The sequence below is a fragment of the Pocillopora damicornis genome, chromosome 6, assembly GCF_964200805.1.
Source record: "Pocillopora damicornis chromosome 6, jaPocDami1.2, whole genome shotgun sequence".
Taxonomy (NCBI): domain Eukaryota; kingdom Metazoa; phylum Cnidaria; class Anthozoa; order Scleractinia; family Pocilloporidae; genus Pocillopora; species Pocillopora damicornis.
In genome coordinates, this window is record NC_142675.1 from 22834815 (window position 1) to 22857513 (window position 22699).

General features: G+C 37.1%; 3 protein-coding genes and 1 non-coding gene across 5 annotated transcripts; 3 read left to right on the top strand and 1 right to left on the bottom strand.

Annotated features, from left to right (window-relative positions):
- Positions 1–25: 25 nt before the first annotated feature.
- On the top strand, positions 26–5284 carry LOC113682073 (F-box/LRR-repeat protein 18). The gene is made up of 8 exons (XM_027199222.2): positions 26–178; positions 295–1228; positions 1769–2178; positions 2427–2512; positions 3515–3677; positions 4123–4264; positions 4421–4503; positions 4947–5284. The coding sequence occupies exons 1-8, from the start codon at positions 54–56 to the stop codon at positions 5113–5115; spliced, it is 2112 nt and encodes a 703-aa protein (XP_027055023.2). The 5' UTR covers positions 26–53; the 3' UTR covers positions 5116–5284.
- A 436-nt stretch (positions 5285–5720) lies between these two features.
- Trnak-cuu (transfer RNA lysine (anticodon CUU)) lies at positions 5721–5793 on the bottom strand. The gene has a single exon. It is a non-coding gene; the product is annotated as a tRNA-Lys (tRNA).
- Positions 5794–5844: 51 nt separating this feature from the next.
- LOC113681965 (U2 snRNP-associated SURP motif-containing protein) lies at positions 5845–18622 on the top strand. 2 transcript variants are annotated; one of them, XM_027199108.2, is made up of 24 exons: positions 5845–6004; positions 6119–6220; positions 7138–7252; positions 7982–8088; positions 8670–8746; positions 8844–8953; positions 9196–9275; positions 9683–9848; positions 10496–10734; positions 11474–11517; positions 12483–12587; positions 13055–13121; positions 13293–13573; positions 14259–14364; positions 14852–14908; positions 15194–15273; positions 15398–15485; positions 15681–15797; positions 16152–16344; positions 16478–16516; positions 17053–17125; positions 17270–17480; positions 17593–17799; positions 17926–18622. In XM_027199108.2, exons 1-24 carry the CDS (start codon positions 5861–5863, stop codon positions 18181–18183), a joined length of 3066 nt encoding a protein of 1021 aa, XP_027054909.2. In that variant the 5' UTR covers positions 5845–5860; the 3' UTR covers positions 18184–18622. The 2 variants fall into 2 exon arrangements, with proteins under 2 accessions (XP_027054909.2, XP_089064622.1); XM_089208496.1 differs by lacking the exon at positions 17593–17799.
- A 1197-nt stretch (positions 18623–19819) lies between these two features.
- Positions 19820–22367, top strand: LOC113681934 (uncharacterized). The gene is given in 4 exon segments (XM_027199067.2): positions 19820–20133; positions 20136–20492; positions 21382–21704; positions 22032–22367. Coding segments are annotated over 4 exon segments (945 nt in total). The 5' UTR covers positions 19820–19913; the 3' UTR covers positions 22077–22367.
- Positions 22368–22699: the final 332 nt, after the last annotated feature.

Sequence of the window (22699 nt, forward strand, 5' to 3'; positions counted from 1 at the left end):
AGGATATTACATGTCCATTACGTGAAGTATTGTTTTCAGCGAAACAATCCAAGATGGAGTATCTTCCGGAAGAAGTGTTGCTTTTGATATTTCAAAACATTGAACCATTGGAGCTTATTTCTTTGTCAAGAGTGAACCGCTGCTGGCGTAAACTTGCAATAATTCCTCAACTTCACAGGTTATTTAACGCTAACGAAGTAGCTCGAGAGGACCAAAACTCCTCATAATTAATAAATTAACTTTTACTTCTATTACAGCAGTAAGTTCAATTTTGTGCGCATCTTTTGTTTTCAGGTGCGTCAACTTTCATGGGAAGCAACATCTATCCTCCGGTTTCATCTGCAACTACATCAGCAAGTTTAAACACTCACTACAAGAGCTGAATCTACAAGAATGCTATTGGATTAAAGGAGCTCTTTCCAGTACACTGCAAAAGTGCCGAAAATTAACATCTCTCAACTTACTTGGTTGTAGTGTTACCAAAAAAACACTTTGTTCTCTTTTAAAACTCAATGCTAACCTTAAAACGCTTGCATGGTCTATGAATGAAAAGGATTTGCCCTTAGGCTCTCATTTGGAGGGATATACCTTAGGGGTACTCCATGGATTATTGCTCTCTTTCTGCAGTGGACTTTCAGAAGCTTTTAAAGGTTTGGATAGTCTGACAATCCGGCTTCCAAACATTTATGTGACCGCCCTCATTGTGAATCAGGGAATTCCGATTATTTGCAGTGAACTTCATTTGAAGGCATTTACCTTGCAGTGGATTGATGCATCAGGTAGCTACAGGTCCCATTGTCCCAAACTTTCCATTGAAGGAAGTGAAATCCAGTTTTGCAGAAGAGAGACAAAAATTGATTTTGCAGGTCTCAGTGTTATTGGAGAAGCAAGGAAGTCAATCAATCATGGGTTGGAAAGTGAAACTCTCCATACATTTATTGTACCCTCCAGTTTTCAATTTCTTGACAGAAACCGTGACATTTGTGAAAAATTTATGAAAACTGTGGGAAACAGGTCATCTATTGTCAACTTGAAGTTGGGGGCCTTGGCTTTAAACGAATATGATGTAGATTGTCTTATGACAATTCTTAGTATGCAGTGGCAGGCACTGGTGTATTTGAATCTTTCTGGTTTTGTCATTTCTGGCCATTTTCTTCAAATCATTGCAACTTCTTCACCAAACTTGGAGATTCTCAACTTACAAAATTGCTCAGATTGCTTCACACCAGTGAGTCTGTTTTCTCTTTAACCCTTTAACTCCCAGAAGTGATTAAAATGTAACTTCTCCCTATAATAATAATACATTATCTAGCAAACAGGTAAAGGGAATACTCAAACTTATCAGGTAGAAGTTTATATCTTAATCTAACAGCCAATTCTTCCAACTAATTTACAAGGAGATGTCTACCAGCCAAAAGGAAGAGTTAACAATTATATCTTGGGAGTTAAAGGATTTAATTTAACTCCCAAGATCTGATTGTTTATCTCCCCTCTAGCTGTCACACATTTCCTTGTATGAAAGGATATGAGAATTTGGTGTGAGATCAAGATAATAACTTCTACCCAATAAGTTTATTTGTACTCTCATTACTTATTTGCTAATAATGTATGAATTTTGTACAAGGAAATAACATGTTAATGTTAGTTCAGGGAAAAATTTGATTTTCTTAATCATTAAACTCTCATCACAGATACATTTTTGAGGAAGTGAGGTGTTAATGCTGCTTCTATTGTCATTTTTTGACAAATTGATATATTTTTATTGAAGATTCAAGGACTGGAATCACTGGCTTTATTGTGCCCAAAAATGGCTGAGTTGAACCTCAATGGAGTACATTATGATCAAACATCCCAGAAAGAATCAAACAGTTGCATCAAAGTCATCTCAAAATTCACCCATCTGGTTTCTCTCAGCCTCTGCACATGTGTGACACATCAAGTCTCAAGTGATGACACAGAAGGTGCAAAGACTAGTTTTAAAGGAAGTATACTCAAGGCAAACAGAAGAGTATGTCATGGACAGAATCTTAAAAACTCTCAGTCAAGCACTGACCCAGCCACCAAATTGCAGAACCATTTTGTTTTTCTTACCCAAGAATGTACTGGAATGACAGACTTTGAACTTTGGTTTCCCTCACGTCATGACAGAGAGCTTAGCTACCGTCCACCCTTGTACCAGTAAGTTACTGTTTATTTCAGAATCACACTGAGGCATGGTTAGAAAATGGAAAAGGCATACTTTGTGAGCACCATGTACAGAGCTCTTGACTCAATTGTTTTAATATTTACTTTTTGGCATTCCAAACATGAGCACCATTTCTTTTCCTATGATTATGCCTGCAAGGCAAACCCTGTCAGCTTGTCTAGTGATGACAGGCTTTTGATAACATTAATCCTTACTATTACCATTTTTTTTCACCATCCAGACCAACATGTGATGCAAGAAGGGGTACATTTGACGGTCTCCTGCCAATTGCCAACTGGAAACACCTGCAAAGGCTTACTCTTTCAGGTTTGTTCCTCAGATAGGACTTAAATTAGGTGTAGCTCCTTAACTCCCAGGACTGATTAACATGCTAATCAGTTCTGGAGTTTGCAAATTTTGGGGTTGATATTGTCAGTGATAAAAAGCAAATCGACAGTGGCATAGCATGGTCTGCACTCTTACTGACCATGATATTTTTCATCGCAGTGGTCAAAATGTTGCAGACTAACTTGGCTGTGCCTTGTGAGACCACAATATTTTGACCATTGTGATGATGAACATTGTTGTCCAAAAGAGCACAGACCACGCTTAGCCACTGTGAATTTGTTTTTTACCAGAATATACTCGTTAAAATGTTTAAGTTATCCATGTTTGAGAGCTGATAAAGGCATTGCATGACACATTGATGTGAGCAGGGTTCTCTGCGCTCTTATCAACAATGGCAAACTGGCCAATCAGATAGAACCATTACCACCAATTGTGGTAATAAAAATAGATATTTTTCCATTATTCACAAACTTGGAAAAAAATGATAATTGTTAATAGTGTATTCCCATGAAGTGATCTCAACAGTCTTCTAAGTGGAAACCTCTAAGAACTAATTTGTTTTGTTGCTCAATTTATGCATATAAAGGCCACTGGTACATGAAGTGCCAAATAGTAAATGCATGAAAGTTTAGGACTTAACATTTACAGAGCTTTCAACTTTATTTCAATCTTCACCCAAAATTTATACTGTCTAAAAGCCTGGTTTTAATGTTAATTGAAAAGGATTTGTCAAAAATCTAAAGTATGTTAAAACCATACTTAGAAAAATTAAGGACAGCACCAGGTTCTTAATCATGTTCAAGTAGGTTCATAATCATGTGAAATATCTAATGTGGTGTCTTTAGTAGACATCCTGAGGATAATTTTCATTCCAAATTTTCAAATGTAATATCACAAGTAAGCAAATCCTTAATTAAAGTGTAACCTGATCATTTAAGATTTTCAGTTAATAATACTATGATTTCAATTGCTACTTTTTAGTGCCATATACAAAAGGAAGTTTGAAATTCTTAGTTGCCATCACACAGAACTGCAGCAATCTTCAATTTCTATCCCTTGCAAACCTTGAGAATCTCAGCCATTCAGGGAATGTAGCACTTCTGCAACAGGCACTTTCTTGTTGTCATCAACTTCGAGATTTCAGGTGAACTCTTATGTAAAAGTTTTACCACCGACAGGGAAATGTATCTATTGAAACACTTCTATTCAAGGATGGAGCATAAGATCATTGGGAGATATACAAGCATAAATTAACATGTCTTTGTCCAACTCTTGCCAGATTGCCTGACAAAACAAGGGGATTTCCAGGCAAGCCATTTTAGGGGTTCAGGTTTTCAGTCTCTCCTTGTTCTTGTTTTTGGGGCAAGGGGCATTAAATCCTATTTCACCCTTTACAGCCTAAAATCAGTATGCACATTCTCTATACTGTTCTTGTTACATTTCCTAAGGTGCTGACAAGGAGAATTCATTTAATAATCAAGAGCTTCTTCATGTGGTGATCATTTCCTTTATTCTCATGACCTTAATGGCTTAGCAGTGTTTAGAATTTCATGCTGATAATAGTTGGAAAATCTTATTTTGTTTCCCAGATTTCAACAGAAAGCATTTAGGATCAATGAGTCATTCTTACTGTCACTTGGAGAATTAAAACATCTTCAACGAGTGTGCATTATTGCTAAAGGAGGCCCTTTGACAGTAGCTCCTAAAACAGTCATCTCATTGTTTGAAAAGGTGAATCAAAACAATGAATTTTAGTTTAGTAGACTGACTCAACTTTTGCAAGGCTAGTTATCATGAAAGGCTTCTGTGCGTTAATAGAAGCTAACACAGTAGCAATTAATAGATATTGACACAGATTAAAAGGTTAGTGTTGTTTATTTCTTGCAGTGCCAGAAACTGTATTATTTTCATTTATTCTGTGATATGACAAGAAAAGCCAGTAAAATCATTATGGATTCTGTAAAGAAAAGGCAAGTTAATTTATTGGGAATGTGTTTTTGAATGTTGCGCCCATGTAAGGTGACCAATGGTTTGATGCATATCGGTAGTGCAAGTAATGATGATAAGAATGTTCAACTTTGTGACCTACTGGTAACTTCGCTGACATCTGTGGTCAGTACCTTGCCAACATCCACAATCATTTAACTGACATACCCGGTCAACCCTCTTTTGTTAAGTTTTGGGCTTATTATTAAGGTGGTGTCTGAGAGTTAACCAAAGGTACATCTGCAAGTTGACTAATAGTGTTGGCAAATTGGTTGTTACGAGTTGATTTGTCAGCGAAGTGACCAGTAACCGTAATAGAGAAAGTGTAGAGTGCCTAAGGTATCTTTCCCTATCAAACTTTTTTTGCATTTGTTACAAATAAAATATTGATGTTTAAAATACACAGCATGATTTTTTTTTTCTGCAGATTTTCAGATACACGCCCGGCGCTGATCGTGGGTTTAGTTCCTTTTTACCCGACAGACCTGCACTTCAAGCTGTTAAATGAGAGCACTTCTATTCCCTTTTTGCATATCAGTGAAATGTTACTCGCCGAATCGTCAGTTGCAAGCAGTTTTAATAAGAGACAAACATGAAATTATTGAACAAAATTCTCTTGTTTAGGTTATTATTCGCTGATCTTGAAAGCTGAGAGAACAGCTTTAATGAAATAAGAGCGTTTGGGCGAGTTGTATAATCAAGGAAATAGCAATCTCCTTGTTGAGTTAAAGCACTGTGGAAAAATAAAGGATCATAAAGACATGATCAAGGTCGGTCTTAACGTAAACGTGCGTGATTGAGTCTTACTCAAGCGAAGGAAGCGTGAGGCGCGCGAGTGCATGGACGAAAACGAGCCAAAAAGGAAAAAGAAAAGAAACGAAAACGCACAAAAAAAGTGACCAGTGAGAATGGGGGTAGGGATGGAAAAGAGAAACGTACGTATGAGCCAAGCGATTTCACTGTCTACTGTTAGGAAATCCTTAGCAAGGAAATCCTTAGCAAGGAAATCAAAGTTTTGTTATTCGAGACTCCACCGGTGATTGTATTGAGCTTTTTTGGGCCCACAACCAAGCAGCGATGGTTAAATTGTTAAGTTTTTTACTTTCCAGTCCTTTGAAATAATCTGCCAAAGGGAAAAAAATGCTCGAAGACTAAGATTTAGAAACCGAAAAAAAAAAAAAAAGAGAATTGAAAAGATTAGCGCCCAACGTGGGGCTCGAACCCACGACCCTGAGATTAAGAGTCTCATGCTCTACCGACTGAGCTAGCCGGGCCGCCGCATATCAACACGAAAAATTTCTATTTAATTATTGTTTTATAAAGGTATTGGTTACTTCGGTCATGCGTAGTCATCTTTTAGAACAAAGCACGTCGGGTCGATTCTCAACCACAATCCAACATGTAATGGCTGGGAAAAAATCAGAGCCTGAGAAGAATCTGCCGTGGGGTTTGACCCCAGAAGGGTTAACCCCAGGATCTATGAAGGTAAGCTGAAATTTAACATCTGTTCTCTCGTTTTACTTAGCAATTGATTTGGAATTCAAGATATCGACGTTTCATCGTCAAAGTAACGCTTTGCAATGGATGTATTCCTTGCAGACAATTTCTGAGAGCAAGTTGAAGTCCTTCTCTGTTGGAATGATGAACGCTGGACTGAAGAAACCCGCTAGATCAAAGCTAGATTCTGATGAGAAGAAAAAGGTCTCACTTAATTTTGGTTTTGTACTGTAGAATATCCAAGATCGTAAGAAAGCAGAAAAATTGTCGGTACGATTTACTAGAGATTTAAGACGCTGCAACTGAAAGCCAGATTTTGCATGTGTATTTTTTAATGGAACTTGACATTTGAAGGATGTTTTAGAAATGAAGAGGCTATGTGTAAATGTTCATATGGTGCATAGTGTAAGATTTTATGACAAGATGGTTAAGGATATATAAGAGTTTGTTGATCAGGAATGGAAAGTGAGTGATTTTTAAAAAGCCCTGGAAGGTAGCATTAGAAAGAGCTATATTGTCAACTCTGGTAATGTACGTATTTAATCGATCCAGTTGTTTTAATCTCCTTCAGGGGTAATGTTACATTTACCTGACTATTTGTTGTATTTGGCCTCTCCATGTGTTTGGTTCAAAATTTTCATGTGTTTGTTGAGCATGCTCCTGAGATGGTTGTCTTTTTGGATATTTTGCAATCCCTGTGGTGGGTAGCAAATCAAGCAAGTTGCATTTCGTGCAGCATGCATTATTAGACGTTTTCAGTTTGGTGAAGTTCACAGGAATCATACAAAAAATTCAACAGGTTTCAAGTTTGTTTTGTTCACAAGGGTTTCTGAAAAGAGGGGAGGTTATATTAGATTGAAGGAAGCTGTGAATCATGTGTTGCAAGGGGATAGAGAAAAATCCATGTCCCTTTCTCGTGTTAATGTGTTATTTGGATGCTCTGATCTTCAGCTAACTTTTTGACAAATCAGTTGACTGATAAGACCATTTATTAGCAATATTCAGGACAAGTGTCCTGCTAACTGCGTGGATTAGCAATGTTAAAATAGCTCTTGTAATAGGAAAGTTTTAATTTCAGTTCTTGAATACTTTGTCAAAGTTATAATTGTGTCTGTTTTCAGAAAGCAGAATCAGAGTGTGCTGAAGTGTTTGCAGATTTTGTTGCTTCATTTGAAGATGCTCGGGTGGCTGGGAAGACTTTTGTGCGCGGCAATACAATCAACCCAGAAACAAAAGGTAAAATTTTTTCAAAACTGATTCATGTAGCTATTATTCCAAATAAAAAGTGGACTTATTTATCTGTCATTGTCCTCTACCTAAAGATAAATTTAAAAGAGTATTTCATAGACACTTAAAGAACATTTTGATGCAAGAGGATACTTTATACTTTAATCAATAAATTTATAAAATCATAATTGTTATTTTGTGTCTAATTTTACTCCAGTTATAATATGTGATATCTTATTGGCTACGCTATAATTCATGGTACTGTTTTTCTTGTTCATGTACATGAATATACATGTTCTCTTAGTCATTTCCTGTGTTCAATCAAATTTGTTAACCCTCTAACTCCCAAGATTGGATTGGTAATTCTCTCCTCTGGCTGCTATACATTTCCTTGTGAGTTGGTTAGGAGAATTTGATGTTGGATCAATATAATATCTTATACTTGATAAGTTTGAGTTTTCTCACTACCAGTGAGATCAATATAATATCTTGTAACTTATAAGTTTGAGTATTCTCTATACCAATTTGCTGGATGACACAGTGTATATGGATGCTATAGGAAGAAGTTACAGTTAATTACTTCTGGGAGTTAAAGGGTAAAGTGAAGAATTTATCTTAATGTTTCTTTTCCTCCCACTTCGATTTTCTTCACTATTTTGTAGGTAGGAGTTGTTTGATATGTATTTTAATTGCTGAGGTTGTTCGATTTTGTTGCTGATGTTTGTGAATGTTTTACAGAGGAGACTGCTTCGGCGCAGGCTGGAGCTCTATACAAGCCAATGGCAAAGATATCTGCTACTGTTATGGAAGAGAAAATCAAGACTGAATTGGTAGCTCCCAAAGTGGTGTGTATTCAGTTTTAATTTTGTGTATAGTGGTCTAGTGGCTAGCATAACCCTTTCACTCTGAAGATCTCATTAGCAATTCTCCTTACTATCTGCCATATAATTCTTGTGATGTTAGTTTGGAGAATTTGGTATTGGATTAACTAAAAATCCCCCTAATCGCTATTTTTCTTTATTCTTATCACTTGTCTGCTTGATATTACATTGATATGGAAAAGAGAAATTCTCTCTTGGTCACTCATGGGAGTTGAAGTGTTGGTTATCTTTGGGCAAGAGACTTAGATGGATTCTCCACAGTGCATCTCTCCTCCCACAAGTGTTAACAGTACTTTAATTGTCAGAGGAATGTTATGCACCATATTGCTTGTTGCATTATGCTACAGTACATGTTGCAGTGCAACACATAGGAAACTTATAGCACTGAATAACAAAGGCAAAAAAGTTGTGCATTTTTTTGTCCCTGTGCACATAAAAATTGTATATGCATGTCTGACCTTCCCTGTGTAGTTAACATATATCTGAGCGGTACTGTACTCTCCACTGGCAATCAAATGTTTTGCATTTTCTGTTCTTTTTTTCAGGAGTCTGTTAAGAAAAAAGGCAAAGAGAAAGAAAAGAAGAAGAGCAATTTAGAACTGTTTAAGGAAGAATTAAAAAGGTAAATAAAGTTATTGTTAAATGTATATGAGAGTAATAATTGTATTTATTCTTACAGGCATGTATGCTTTTATGATTTTTTGTCTCTTTTTGTTCAGACAACAGAAGGAACGGGAGATAAGGCACAAGATCAAGAAGGGTGATTTAGCTGATATTCCCAGAGAGGTCTTAGAAAATATGGCACCATCCCTTCTTGCGCCTTCCAAAGGTATGGACTAATAGTTTTGGGTGATAAAGTATATAGTTATCAAGTTTAGATCAATTCAGAAGTTAAGAAAAAAAATTTAAATTTAACAGGATTGGTTCCATTTATCTTTGGTCTGTGGCTGTTATTGTGAATTTCTCCTTTTATATCCAAGACAAAACATGTGACAAGGATCAGAAACTTACATTTTGCTTCCTTCATTCCCAATGAATTACAACCAGTAATTGATTTGTTTATATTTGTAGAGGAAGGTTATTCATATGGATCACATGATACTGGAGATCCCAACACAACAAATCTTTACATCGGAAACATCAATCCAGCAGTAAGTTAATTCTCCATACTTTTCTCTACACATTTCCTAAGATGATGACAGGGAGAAATTGTTTAACAATCAAGGACTTCATTAGTTAGTGATCATTTCCTTATAGTCTCTTGACCCTAGTGAGTGATTCAGGGGTTTAGAGAAATTAGATGCTAATCACTCCTACAGGAGTTAAAGGGTTAAGATATGTTTTTGTGAAGCCATTTTATCATTTCTCGATCAGGACAGGCCTGATTTATATGAAAAAGCAATAATCTTATTAGCATTGTTGCTCATAAAGAGTGTTTTGAAGCTTCATGAAGAACATTGTTAGAGTATGTTACTGAAAAGATAATCCAAAGCTAGAACTGGTCCTAGTTTCAAAAGGTCTGTATGATTCACCCTTATGCTTTTTCTTCATTTGTTAGATGACAGAGGAGATGTTAATGCGACTGTTTGGCAAGTATGGACCTTTGGCCAGTGTTAAAATCATGTGGCCTAGGACTGAGGAGGAGAAGGCTCGCAACAGAAATTGTGGTTTTGTTGCTTACATGAGGAGAAAGGATGGAGAAAAAGCTCTTAATGCTCTAAAAGGTTAGATTTTATCAAAAATATTTAATTTCACAGGGATTTTCTTCATCTCAGAGCTGAAGGTTTTGGGTTTAAAGCAAACATTCAAATTCTTAAAGAACATGTATTCTTGAGAACAATGTATCTTAATAATCATTTCTGATTTAAACCCACCCACCTCCCCCTCCCCCTCCCCCTCCCCCTCCCATTTCATGCAAAACTACACTCTATAGAGAAAGATGTTTTTTGTCCAGTCACAAGCATGGAACAAAGAAAAAATTCTGAGTCCCCATGAGGAATCCAATCTCAGACCTTTGGATTCCACACTTAACTGGTATTCTGTTTATATATATGAACCTCATAATAGACCTTGCTCATGGTAGAGTCTCTGTGGCTCAGTGGTAGAGCATTGAAGTGTAGAATCTGAAGGTCTGAAGTTCAAGCTCAAAACTTACCACCTCTCTTATTTTATATACTGTACTATAAGTTTCTCTGAAATTTTGTCAAGAGATAAGAGATAACTTTATTCTTTCTCATCACTCTAATGTTTTAATGATTATTGGCTGTCACAAAAGAGCTCAATACTATGTTAACAAAGCACCCCTTTTGAAAACATTGTTGTCACTAAAAACCCTTTTTGGTTTATGAATTTCTTTTACTTCTGATCACAGGGAAAGAAGTCATGTCCTATGAGATGAAACTAGGTTGGGGAAAAAGTGTTCCTCTACCACCCCATCCAATCTATATTCCCCCAGAGATGCAAGAAGACACTACCCCACCACCCCAATCAGGGTTGCCTTTTAATGCCCAACCTGATAAAAAGAAAGATGACTACTCCAGTGCTCCTCCCCCACAGGGGGGTGCCGAGGAAGGCAAGCGCAATCTTGATGCAAATGGTTTTAATAAGGAGGTGAGCTTCAGATAATGGTTTATCCATGAATTCAGAGTTTGTATGAAGTAGCCTAGGGAATCGCAATACTTACATGTTCATAACTCCTCTGTAATTGTTTTTTTCCCATGTATGAATATTTAATGCATGATGTTTCTTATTACATGTACAAAGTGGTTCTGCCATTTGTAATGTGCAGTCAGTATTTAAGTTTTACATATTCATTTATTAATATATAATTATTAATTATTGTATTGTTATCTCTGTCTGTGCCTTTGTGAGAATACTGTAAGTTGAATAAAAGGAAAAAGTCCTCTTTTTTTTTTTTATTCTAAACCAAAAACCATATAAAACTTTTTCTTGGGACCAACTCATCGTCAGGTTTTTTCCTGTGAGTCTTGATTTTTTCTTGTGATGTAAGAATTGTTTCTTTTGAACTATTTTCTAATTAACGAAAGTATATCTTCATGGTGTTCCTTTTTTGTGTTAAAAAAACTGCTAAATCAAGAAAAAAAATATTTTTGTGACATAGTGAACAATTCTCTTGTCTTTTCTCCACATATTTCATGTTTATTTGAAATTCTTGGGGCAAGTATTTTGAATTTATCAAAAATGGAGAGCGCAGAGCATGCATGCACCCTTTAACTTACATTCCAATCAGCTGTTACAGATTCACAATTTGTATTTATGTTAACTGTAGGTTACATCTTATTAGCTGTTTTGTTTAATACTCACAAAGTCTTTGGCAATTGTCTCTTAGACCTTAGCCAATGCGGTCGTGAAAGTTGTAATCCCGACGGAAAGGTACCTTTTCTATGAAAATTCACTGTTGTTTTTTCATTCCCTTGTGGAATAATCACTGGCTACTGGTATGTTTCTTGAGTGACCTCTCCATGGCAGGCTTGATAAATATTACACATCATCCATATGATGTCTGTACATTTTTGTTGTTTTGTAGATTATTTACACCCTGTTATTTGATTTAGAAAGCCTCTGTACAGGTGTACACAGTACATCTAATACAAAGTTTTTTCTTGCTTCTTCCATTTTTGATTCCTTTTTGGCATTTTTGGTGAATTAAACAATATGTAATATGATTAAAATCTAACTGCAACCAAAAAATATAAACATTATGTTCTTTACTCTCTTTATAATCTCTGTAACACCATTATGTTCCTCAAAGTTGAGTATCACAAGTAATTTATACATGCCTACAACAATCTCTTCCAATTTCATAAATTGTATTTAACAAAGTCTTAACAGCTTTGTATATGCTTGAATGTTTGGAATTTGTTGTGTAGCACCACCTTGTCAGATCTAGAAGTAATACTTTAAGTTTAGTGGCTTGCTCAAGCCATTTTCAAGGACTTTTTTTCTTTTGTTTTGTATCATATAAACATCTATTTAGTTGAGTGGTGTTTTTGCTGGGAAGCTTTTGCTTGAGTGCTTCAAGGTTTCTGTGCTTTGTTTGCCAAAGTCATTTAAAATAAGTTGCCCCATGGCAAACTATTCTTAATTCTTTAGAAAGTACTTGTAAACCATTTCCTATGTTTTCTTCATTTGTGTGCTTATTCACACAATCTGAAAAATTAGCCATATTTAATTAGCTCTACATGTAGGATGCATTCAGTTCCATAGAAAAAAAAAACTCACTTTTTTTAATCAGCTTTGAGGTGAAGATGTTCATCTTACCATGTTTGATTTCACAGTGATAGTCACTAACTTTCACATGTTGTTTGTTGTTGTGGTAACCACTGTAATTCCCACAGGAACCTCCTGTGCCTCGTACACCGTATGGTTGAATTTGTCGTGCGTGAGGGACCCATGTTTGAGGCCATGATCATGAACAAAGAACTGAACAACCCAATGTACAGGTGATTTAATATTATCTTCTGAATTACAGTTCGCGTGTCTTGGAAATTCAGCTCAAATTATTGCAGTTTCCTAATTTGTCATTGAGTGTAACATCATTCCTGTTCATCCATAGTACTCATTTTTATTCCTTTTTTGTACTTTTTTGCACTTCTTTTATTTCTTTTCTGTTTTGCAAAACTGATATTCCTTAATCATCTTGAAATTGAAGATGGGTCCACACAAACTTGTTCTTTTGTAACCCTTCAAGATCATATTAATTCTCCCCTCTGGCTGTCACATATTTCCTTATAAATTAGTTCTGAGAATTTGGTGTTAGATGAAGGTAACAACTTCTAGCTGATAATTTTGAGTATTCCCATTACCTGTTTGTGGAATAATGTATGGACATTATAAGGAGAAGTTACATATTAATCACTTCAGGGATTGAAAGGGTTAAATTTGTCGTTTTATGAATCTCTGTCTGTAGGTTCTTGTTTGACAATCATTGTCCAGAACATATCTACTATCGGTGGAAGCTGTTTTCCATTCTCCAGGTTTGTTCTGGTTTGCTCTGTATAAGCAGTGTTCTTGCTTGTTTACGCTTTGCATGTTCATTGGCTGCTTTTGGTATTTCCTTTTCTTTGATTGGCTCTTCCCCAACCCTCAAATTTTTTTTTTTCCAACATTCAATCACAATACTCCTTTTTGTCTCCATTCACTTACAGGGTGATTCCCCTACTAAATGGCGGACAGAAAAATTTAGAATGTTTAATAATGGCTCTTTGTGGAAACCACCTCAGTGTCATCAGTACACCATGAGTGCAGCAGCTTTTAATGCCAATAAACAACCTGTGCCTCAAGTAGAAACACCCATTGCACCATCAACGTCACAGACATCAACAACTGCACCATCTTCATCACACAGCTCAAGTAGCAGTCACAGCAGTAGTCATACTGCATCAGTATCCACAACACCAAGTAGTAGGAAGTGTTCTCTATCCAACAGGTAAGATCTCTGCCCATCTGACAGTATAAGGCCTAGGATCATGGAAAACTTTATTTTATCTCCTTATACAAAAGAGAAGCAGTGCCAAGTGCTTTGTTTGTAGCTGTTGCTATGTGTGGGAGAATTAAATAGTTTCCTCAAAACTGTGGATCACGATTCTTGTAAAGTTCTCTGAGTGTCTCGATCCTTGATATCTGATTCTTGAGTCTCAATACACAATTCTTGATGGTTTTAAATATAGAGTTTTAAGTTGAGCCTGTCAACCTACTTTGAGTAGAACTGTACACCTCATGGGGCACATATTTGATTTTTAGCATATGGATGTTGCATTTATCAGTGGCGTTTTGTCTTTTGAAGTAATATTTTTCAATCTCTGACAACAATCATGATTAATCAATTGTTTATGTTTCACAAAACTGAGACGTGTATACAGATGCAATGCTTGGCTCTTTTGATGACACAGAATAAGATTTTCTGGCACATGTGTACAACAAGGACAGAGTAGACAACTAAGTTGCGTTATACTTGTAATTTTTTCTGGTAATCTTGAAATAAGGGATACATCAATAGAGAAGTGACAGGGGAGGGGTAGGGCAAAAGCAAAAGAGTTTTGGTTTGAAAAATGTGGTGAATTTGTTTTGGTATAAAGTAGAAATCTATTTTTGGGAAAATTTTGTGGTTGCAGGCAGCGCGACAGGTTGGAAGACATGCTGAGGGATTTAACACCAGAAAGGATAAAAATTTCCAGATGTATGGTGTTTTGTGTTGATCATGCAGACTGTGCAGAGGAGGTAAATTAGAAATTATGCTATGGTCTTTCTCTCATGATTGATATAAATAGGCACCAGCTGTTTAAAAGAGTGTGAAATATTATTTCGTCTATATCCACAATCTGTCTTTGTGTATTATTTAAAAGAGAAAAAATGACAAATTAGTAAGTTGTTGTTTCAAGTGAGTTTTTGGAAAGAATGATTCAGAACTATCTAAAGTTTTTCCTTTTTTCTTGGCACATCACCAAATTCCTTACATTAAGGAAAATACTAACTTTCCTATTTTGTCGAAAGGCTTAGGGTTTTAGGGTTAGGGTTAGTAACAATAGTAACAATAGCAACCCATTGTAGTCTAATTTTGACAAGAGAATGACCAAATACTTGTAATTACTGGAAATAATAAATTATGCCCAGTAAATTGATGCTCTAATTTGGTCCTAACTATATTTTACATTTTTTTTTTCACATATGCAAAGTTTTATTAAGTCTCTTTACTCTGTTCACTCAGGTTGTTGAATGCATTGCTGAGTCACTGTCAATTTTGCAGACCCCTCTGCCAGTTAAGGTAAGTAGAATGCCAACATTTCCACTATGTAGGGTGAATTGGATGTGTGTGTTCCACGAGAGAGGAGAAAATGGTTGTCCCAAGAAGAAGAGACAATTTTAAACTATGAAGATCTTATTGTGAGCTCAAGTCCCACGTAGAATTTACCATCAGTTACTTTAGAAGGGAATAACTTTACTTTAGAAAGGAGTAACAAGCCTACTTGTGTTTGACTTCAAAGTCTTCATCCATTCCAGTTTTCTTCATCATTTTTGTGCTGAATCTGAGTGACATTTGCCTCTGTAGGTCGCAAGGCTGTACCTGGTGTCAGACATTCTGCACAACTGCTCTGTCAAAGTACCAAATGTGTCCTATTACAGAAAAGGGTAAGGAACCTTGTTCATCTTCTCTGTAGGAACATAAATGTCCTTCTCCCGTGTATTAAAAAGAAAGATTAAATTTTGCTCGCAAATGTACTTTAGAATGAGATATTTACAATTTCCTTTTCAGATTTCAGACTCTCCTCCCAGACATATTTGGTCACTTAAGTGTCTCTTTCAAAGCTATAAATGCTCGTATGAAAGCAGAAAACTTCAAGGTGAGTTTACATGAATTATGTTTTTACAACCCTTCAGTCTTTTCCTCTGAAACCCTAAATCAGGCAAGTAATGAAACGCCATAGAGGACTAAGAAAGCTTGCCTTGTACAGTTAGACTGGCATGTTGTTTGGTATGATCATTGACCAGTGGACGACATGGAAAAAAATAAAAATTTATATTCTTTTTATTTTCAGAAACAAGTTCTTCGCTGTCTTGCAGCGTGGATGGACTGGGCTGTGTATACTCCCGATTTTTTGTTTGATTTGGAGAACGTGTTTTTGGGTAACAACGAAAGACCGAGTCAACCAGAGGTAAACTTTGTACAAACCTTACACAAGTCTGCTGACATTCATTCCTTAGGTTTTTACATTTTTGGTAATTAAATTGTCTAAGATTCCGAACGAGAGGTCTGGATCCAAGCTCCGTGAGAGTCAATTTACACCTTCACAGTACGCATATACTCCATAATGTTCTCCGTATATTTGCTTTGGTACCATCTGGGAGAATTTGTGTAACAATCAAGAGCTTAATTGGAAATCATTTCCTTGTTCCCTTGACCTTAATTGTTTGATTCAGGGATGACACTGAGAGTAGAAAATTGATGCAAGTCACTTAGTGATAAAGAGTCCACCTTTTGTCATTTCTTGATGTTTGTTCTACTCAAGGCTGTCGAGGAGGCTTTTACTGAAAGCAAGGCCGATCTGGACGGAAAACCAATCGACATCGATGGTCTGCCCGTCAAGTCAAGTGACGTGGATGGCGTCCCAATTAGATCAAGCGATATGGATGGCTTCCCGATTAAACAGACCGATATCGACGGAGTTCCTCTATCCAGTGATGATATTGACGGAAAGCCGAGTAAGTGGATTATTGAATGTTTCACTCCCAAGATCTCGTTAGTAATTCTCCTTACTGTCTGTTATACAATTCTTATGATGTTACTTCGGAGAATTTGTTAAAAACACGTGACCTCTTTTTTTCCTTACCTCAGTGGACGGCAAAAAGAGTTCCGACAAGTCGCGAGATAAAGGTCAGGATTTCACGAGATTTTTGTACTTTTTCCTGCGTTTCCATGTTTCTTCATTATTATTGAAAATAATTAATATAATGTTCACCTTTAGCTTCAAAGCGATTTTGACAAGTTGTTGTTAGTTGTCTAGGCTACCAGTGTTCATATTAGATTAAAGACAATTTATATTGTTTCGGCAAAATTGTAGTTAGTAATTTAAACGAGTAGTAGTGAGCTGGCTGTAATAATAATGGTAATGATGATGACGATGATGATGATAATAATAATAATAATAATAATGATGATGATGATGATGATGATGATGATGATGATGATGATGATGATGATAATAATAATAATTAATGCGTTTTTTGCAAGGTTAAGTTGATTGACTTGCTGATTTGGACAATCCCTAACAGAGAAACTCTTCTCTAAAGAACTCTGCCCGACCATTTTTTCGTCGGTTTATAGTTACATTTCCTTTTTGACTCATCTCTAATGCACAGGGACTGCCTTACAATCCCATTCTCATTTTTCTGTTTCATTTCTTCTTTCAGACGTTCCTCACGTTGCTTCAAAATGGGATCGACCTGAATGGGAGACGGTTGAAGAGCGGGAGCCTTTACCAGAGTGAGTAATATACACATGAGAGATGAGGTTCCAAATCATGTTCTTTTCATAGAAGAGGTGTTATGTATTTTGGCGCAAGAAAAGCCAGCCTCGCTTTCAAATGGATAAGATTTAATTAAGGACTTTCATGATACGTTCGTTTAGACCCGCCATCAAAGACGATTCTCCCAAAAGACCCGAGGAGCCCTCAGCTGCCTCCGCAGAGACCCCTCGAGTAGCGGAAATTGACGAAAGCAGACGGAAAAAGCTTCGGGAAATCGAACTCAAAGTTGCAACGTATGCCCAGAAACTGGAAGCAAAAGGAGCGAGCGACATTGCTCAACAGTGTGATGTGTTCAGGGCCAAGTTACTGGAAGTGAGTGATGCTCTCATATAGCAAACAACTCTACCCACTTCATCACATTTTTTTCTCTCTTCTTGGAAATTTTAGCTTTCAACCTCAGTCTCTTACTACTTCTATTTATTAGGCTATTGAACCAAAAGAAGTAAAAGATAAGAAGAAGAAAGGAAGCAGCCACACAAATTCACCATCCGACTCTCGCCGGAAGAAGTCTCGGAGTCGATCTAAGTCCCCTTCTGCCAGAAAGCGAACTCGGCGGTCCCAGTCCTCTGAGAGTCGTTCGACCTCGAGATCTCCCGAGAGGAGCGGATCGCCCTTGACTACTTCCCTACAGGTTCTGATACTTTGGCGTGAAGATTCTTAAAAAAAAATTTTCAGTGGATTTTGAAACGATCAACATTAACCCGCCAGCCTTGTTTATTAAACATCCGCCTAATAATTTCTTTTTTTCTGTTCTTAGTCTTTGAAGCATTACGAGTCACGCACACCTTCGCCTTCGAATTCCAAACGGTCAAGATCGCGATCCCGCAGCCGGAGCTCATCCCGCGGGCGGGCAAGGTCCCGATCCCGAAGTCGCTCTCCCGGCAGCAAGCAGAGGCGTAAACGTTCCAGGTCACGAAGTGGCTCACCTTCTAAGAGAAACTCGTCCCGAAAGAAGCGATCGAGATCCCGCTCAAGATCACCTTCCAGGAAAAAGAGCAAAAAGAAGAAGAAATGAATCCAAAAGAGGAGAAAGAAAAAAGAAGCGGCTTTTTGTACCCTATACTGTACTCTATTGAAAGATAACTCTATTGTGACGCGTGACAAGTCGAAGCCTGTATGGGTTGCGCACAAGGGGAAGGAAGGGTAAAGTTATTTCACGCATGAAGTGCGATCTTTGCCATCTCTCATGGACAAAGTTTGTTCTTTAAGTAATTTTCATTCTTTCTCTTCATTTTTACGATGACCATGCGAGGCACGCTCGTCGTCAACAGTTTACCTGTCCGAGAAAACACCCGATATGACACGGCGGGGAAAGACGCCATGTCACTAAAGTGACCACTTTTTGTTCTTTTCTACAAATTGTTTTGCATCTCGGAACGACTTGATTTATGCACGGAACTTGTTTCAAGGATTTACTTGCAGTCTTCCAAATAAAATTATTATTGTAAAAGAAAGTGCGTTTGATTTTTTCCCCAGTGTCAGTATTGTCACACAGATCGGGCTGTTTTCTTCCAGAGGAGCGGGCCGAAGTGGCATACAGATACAACCCGGTTTAGCATCACAATGTGAACAGATGGTTCTCTTTATTTTTTGGGGCTCAGAGAATAGACTATAGGTGCAGAGACTTGATGATTTCTAGAGAACTATCACTGTCAACAGAGACAGCATTAAATTGTTTCTAATTCCCCACGGGTCAGTCTCAACAACTGGCAACGTTTTTCAGCAATTGAAGAACGTAGTCATAGTGCTTGGCGTGCACTCTATGTTTACTACCCAAAGGTGGAAACAGCTAGAGGAGTTTAGAATGATACACCTTTGGAAAACATTACTTTACTATCTTTTTGTAACGTTTTTCCTGAGTTGAAAGGTCAGTCAGAAAGTATAGTGTTATCGCAATCGCTAAGGTGCAGGCTTCGCTGGGTTGAAAACAAATTGCAGGGGAAAGGAACGCTGGCTAACTTTTTTCCCGCTCGAAAAAATGTAATACCTACCTGAATTTTTTATCACCGTATTAAAAAAAAAAAACTTGACAGAAAAACGACAGGTAAAGGTGAACCAGTAACTGTCTGTGACGTCATTAGTGTCTACGCCTTCTAACCTGCCTTGTTGATCTAAAGAGGTTTGAAGCGAATTAGTTAAAATTATGTAGAAATTTTCGAAGATTTGCCACGAAAAGTGATAGAGCTGCTGAGAACTTTCTGAAACAAACTCAATTTCAATGAAACTTATCGAGGTAGCCGACTACTCAAAGGTGTAAATAAAAATGTTGTTTATGGAAATGATTTTAAAAAAATTTTTAAGTCGTTCCATTACGATCATAGTTTAGGTAACTCCGTCAAATATTATATTTATAAGGTTAAAACAACGATCCCTGAGCGAAAACCATCTCGCTTGCAAACTTAATTTAATTGTTTTGCAGTCTCAATTCTGCCGATCTTGTGGTAACAGACACGAGTCTTATCTGTCTAAGTACGTTTTTGGCGTAAGGTGCTATCACCGGAAACTTTTCTCGGTCAGTTCAAAAGGTATAGAACTTTCCCTTTAAAGAATCGTGTTTGTGTAATGGTTGAGCTCATGAACGCATCTACTTACACAACGAGCAATTTAAGAAAAACATCAATTTGTACCCTGCACCACAAGCAGTGAAAGGGCTTCCTTTCACCAAATAAGGAGTTGTTTACCAAAAGAGATCAACTGAATAAAATTTTTATTAAAAATAATTAGAAATAGAAAACGTTAAGTATTATGTGCCTTCATGTTGCTGATGGAATCTTTAACACTGACCTCAGAGGTCTAAAGTTCGTCCAATTTTGGAGTACTTCTGGGAACCTTCAGGTCGAAACAACCGCTGCAAACTGTCAATCAAATTTTGAAAGTGCTATTTCAAAGCTTTGTCTCGTGGTTCTGTTCATTCCTCCTACAAGATTCGTCGGTGTGATATTTCTTCTCTGCACTAACTGTAAGTGGCCAATATCATGCTCTCCAAATCCTCCTGTTCAGACAAAGGATCGGATTCAAGGCAGAAGCCCAAATGCACGCGCTGTCGTAACCACGGTATATACCCCGTACCTTTGAAGGGCCATAGAAATGTATGCCCCTACAAGATGTGCAACTGCAAGCATTGTATTTTAATTTTGGAGAGACGCTTGGTTTCGATGAAACCGGAAAGTCAAACAGAGGGAGTCAGAGAGAAATCGTCCAAGAAGAAAAAAACTGCAAAGAAAACTAAACAGGCAGATGTTGCCGAGAAAAAAAACATGAAGGAACCCTTTATTGAACCTGCCAAAGCGGATGCCCACCTCACTTCGCTCTCACAAGGAAATGGTTCGTTATTTACAGTTGATATGTGTTGGTAATGAGTTAAGTTACTTTGGAGTTCTTTCCTTATAAATCATGCTCCAAAAAAATTGAAAATAAGGTACTGACTAGCAAAAGTACAGGTTAAGTGTAAACATCCTGCTGAAAAGAAAACAGCATTTACACGATGCGACATGGACAATATAATTGAAGAGAAAAATGCGTTTGCTTATCCATTCCCTTTCAAAAAAAGGTATTCATTAATTGCTGGTCATCAGCTCAAATCAAATTGTTAATCGATCCAAATCACTCATTAAAACGTGCGATCTAAATCAAATGTTAACAATAAAATATTCGCATCGCAAACAAGAGTAACGATTTATGAATGGTCTTTGCTTTGTGCTCTATGAACTTTCGACCGTTCGTTATCATTATCCAGTGTGGGCACGTACTGAGGCCGAGCTGTCTGGACACTGACAAAAACTCTCCAATGCAGATAAAAATCATTCGTATTTTGTCTCTTTTCTCAAGTTCACAGTAAAAAAAAAACCAACTAACTAAACTTAGCAGAATGACGAACATTAATTTCAATTCACTTTAATTTTTAATGAGATTTTGACGAGACTTTTGGCTGCTAGGAATGATATGTCGCTAACAAGCTGAAAAACAACACCGCCAACAGTTGCAGTTAATTTTATAACATGGTAAATAAAAAAGGGAAAAAAAAGAAAGAAGAGACACAGAGAAAGCTTTGCGACAAGCGGCTGGCAATCGACTTCAGACTTTACATAGACTGAAGAATTTCAAAAGAAATAGGGTGAATCTGAGTCGTAGACACGTGGTGATCAACTGATTCATTACCCTTGTTATACTTCGGTTGTTAACATAGATGGTGTTTCTTTTGAATCATTCTCAGGATATGATCCAACCCCCACAGTGAGCTATCTGCCGAAAACAATAAACACAGGAGGAGTTTTGGATACCAAACGGAGTTCTCCTGGCTTACCAAAAGAGCAGTCAAGACATTTCCCTGAATGCACAAACCTGTCTAATCCACCCCTTCCTTACTTTGGTTACCTACACTGCTCCCCACGGATGCAGAATTTGAGTCCTGGTGCCCCACCCAACGTCACCATCAATCCCCAGGGGTTTCACAGAATGATGATCCCGGAACAGCCGAAGTGGTACTTGGGTTATCCACCAATGGATTCTCCTAACTACATTGCACCTTACTCTCAGGTAATACTTACCTTTTAACCCCTAGCAGTGACTAGCTGCATATTTATCTTGCAGATTGAATGCTGAATCAAACATTTTAGGTCATGAGAATTAAAGAAATGATCGGTAACTAACGGACCTATTAACTATGAAGCACATTCTCCCTGTCAGTACAAAAGGTAATGTATAGAGAACAGTATGGAGAATAAGCATATTGATGTTAAGGTTATGGGTATTCATACCAAGAGCAACTGATAAAAGGGTTACAACACAAAAAGATGACAGTTTTATCTAAATCTGAAGCCTTAGTTAAGGGTCTTTTACTAATTTAATTGATTTGTTTTGTAGGGTTTTGCTTACAACCCATCAGCACCAAATTTGAACCCTCAGTGATCCCAAGAGCCTTTTTAGAAAATAACTGGTGACCACTAAACACGTGGCTAGAAAAGAAGGCAACATTTCTGAGAGAAGATTTCCTCTGACAGTTTCTCACTTTAAGAACTGAACATCAAGGTTAATGAGAAGTTGGACCTTTGGTTTTCCCCCCTAGATGTACCCTGTGTTTCAAAGTTTTCACTGGTGTTTTAAGAACTTCAAACCTAATCATTGTGCATTTGTCAAGAGATATGTAAGAAAAATTTTACTGACCTCAAGTGAAAATTAAAGTTAACTTCTTGTGTTTAATGGAAGAAAATAAGAGATGTATTTTCAACATTTAACTGCCAGTATTGGTACTGGCATGCACAACATTTCTGTTACGGTTTTGAAGAAGTTATTTAAGCCAATTCAAATTCACACTATAATGCCAAACACAAATTTAAAAAAAAAATGACCAAACATTGGAAACAGGTAAGAGTTCACAAACATCTTTTAGCTAATGAGTTTTATCTTTTGAAAAGACAAACTAAAGATGGTTTAAAAACTTAATTTAAAGTTGCTCTTCTGTATAGCATTCTATCCACACTTTGACTCCCAAGAGTGACTTGCATCTTATTTTCCCTTTCAATGTCACCCCT

Bases quoted from the DNA above. Each gene is read 5' to 3' on its own strand.
- LOC113682073 (XM_027199222.2), top strand. From the start codon at position 54: ATGGAGTATCTTCCGGAAGAAGTGTTGCTTTTGATATTTCAAAACATT. The intron at 1,229-1,768 runs GTGAGTCTGTTT...TTTTTATTGAAG, and splicing joins GCTCAGATTGCTTCACACCA to ATTCAAGGACTGGAATCACT. The intron at 3,678-4,122 runs GTGAACTCTTAT...TTTGTTTCCCAG, and splicing joins CATCAACTTCGAGATTTCAG to ATTTCAACAGAAAGCATTTA.
- LOC113681965 (XM_027199108.2), top strand. From the start codon at position 5,861: ATGCGTAGTCATCTTTTAGAACAAAGCACGTCGGGTCGATTCTCAACC. The intron at 9,849-10,495 runs GTTAGATTTTAT...TTCTGATCACAG, and splicing joins AGCTCTTAATGCTCTAAAAG to GGAAAGAAGTCATGTCCTAT. The intron at 14,909-15,193 runs GTAAGTAGAATG...TTGCCTCTGTAG, and splicing joins AGACCCCTCTGCCAGTTAAG to GTCGCAAGGCTGTACCTGGT.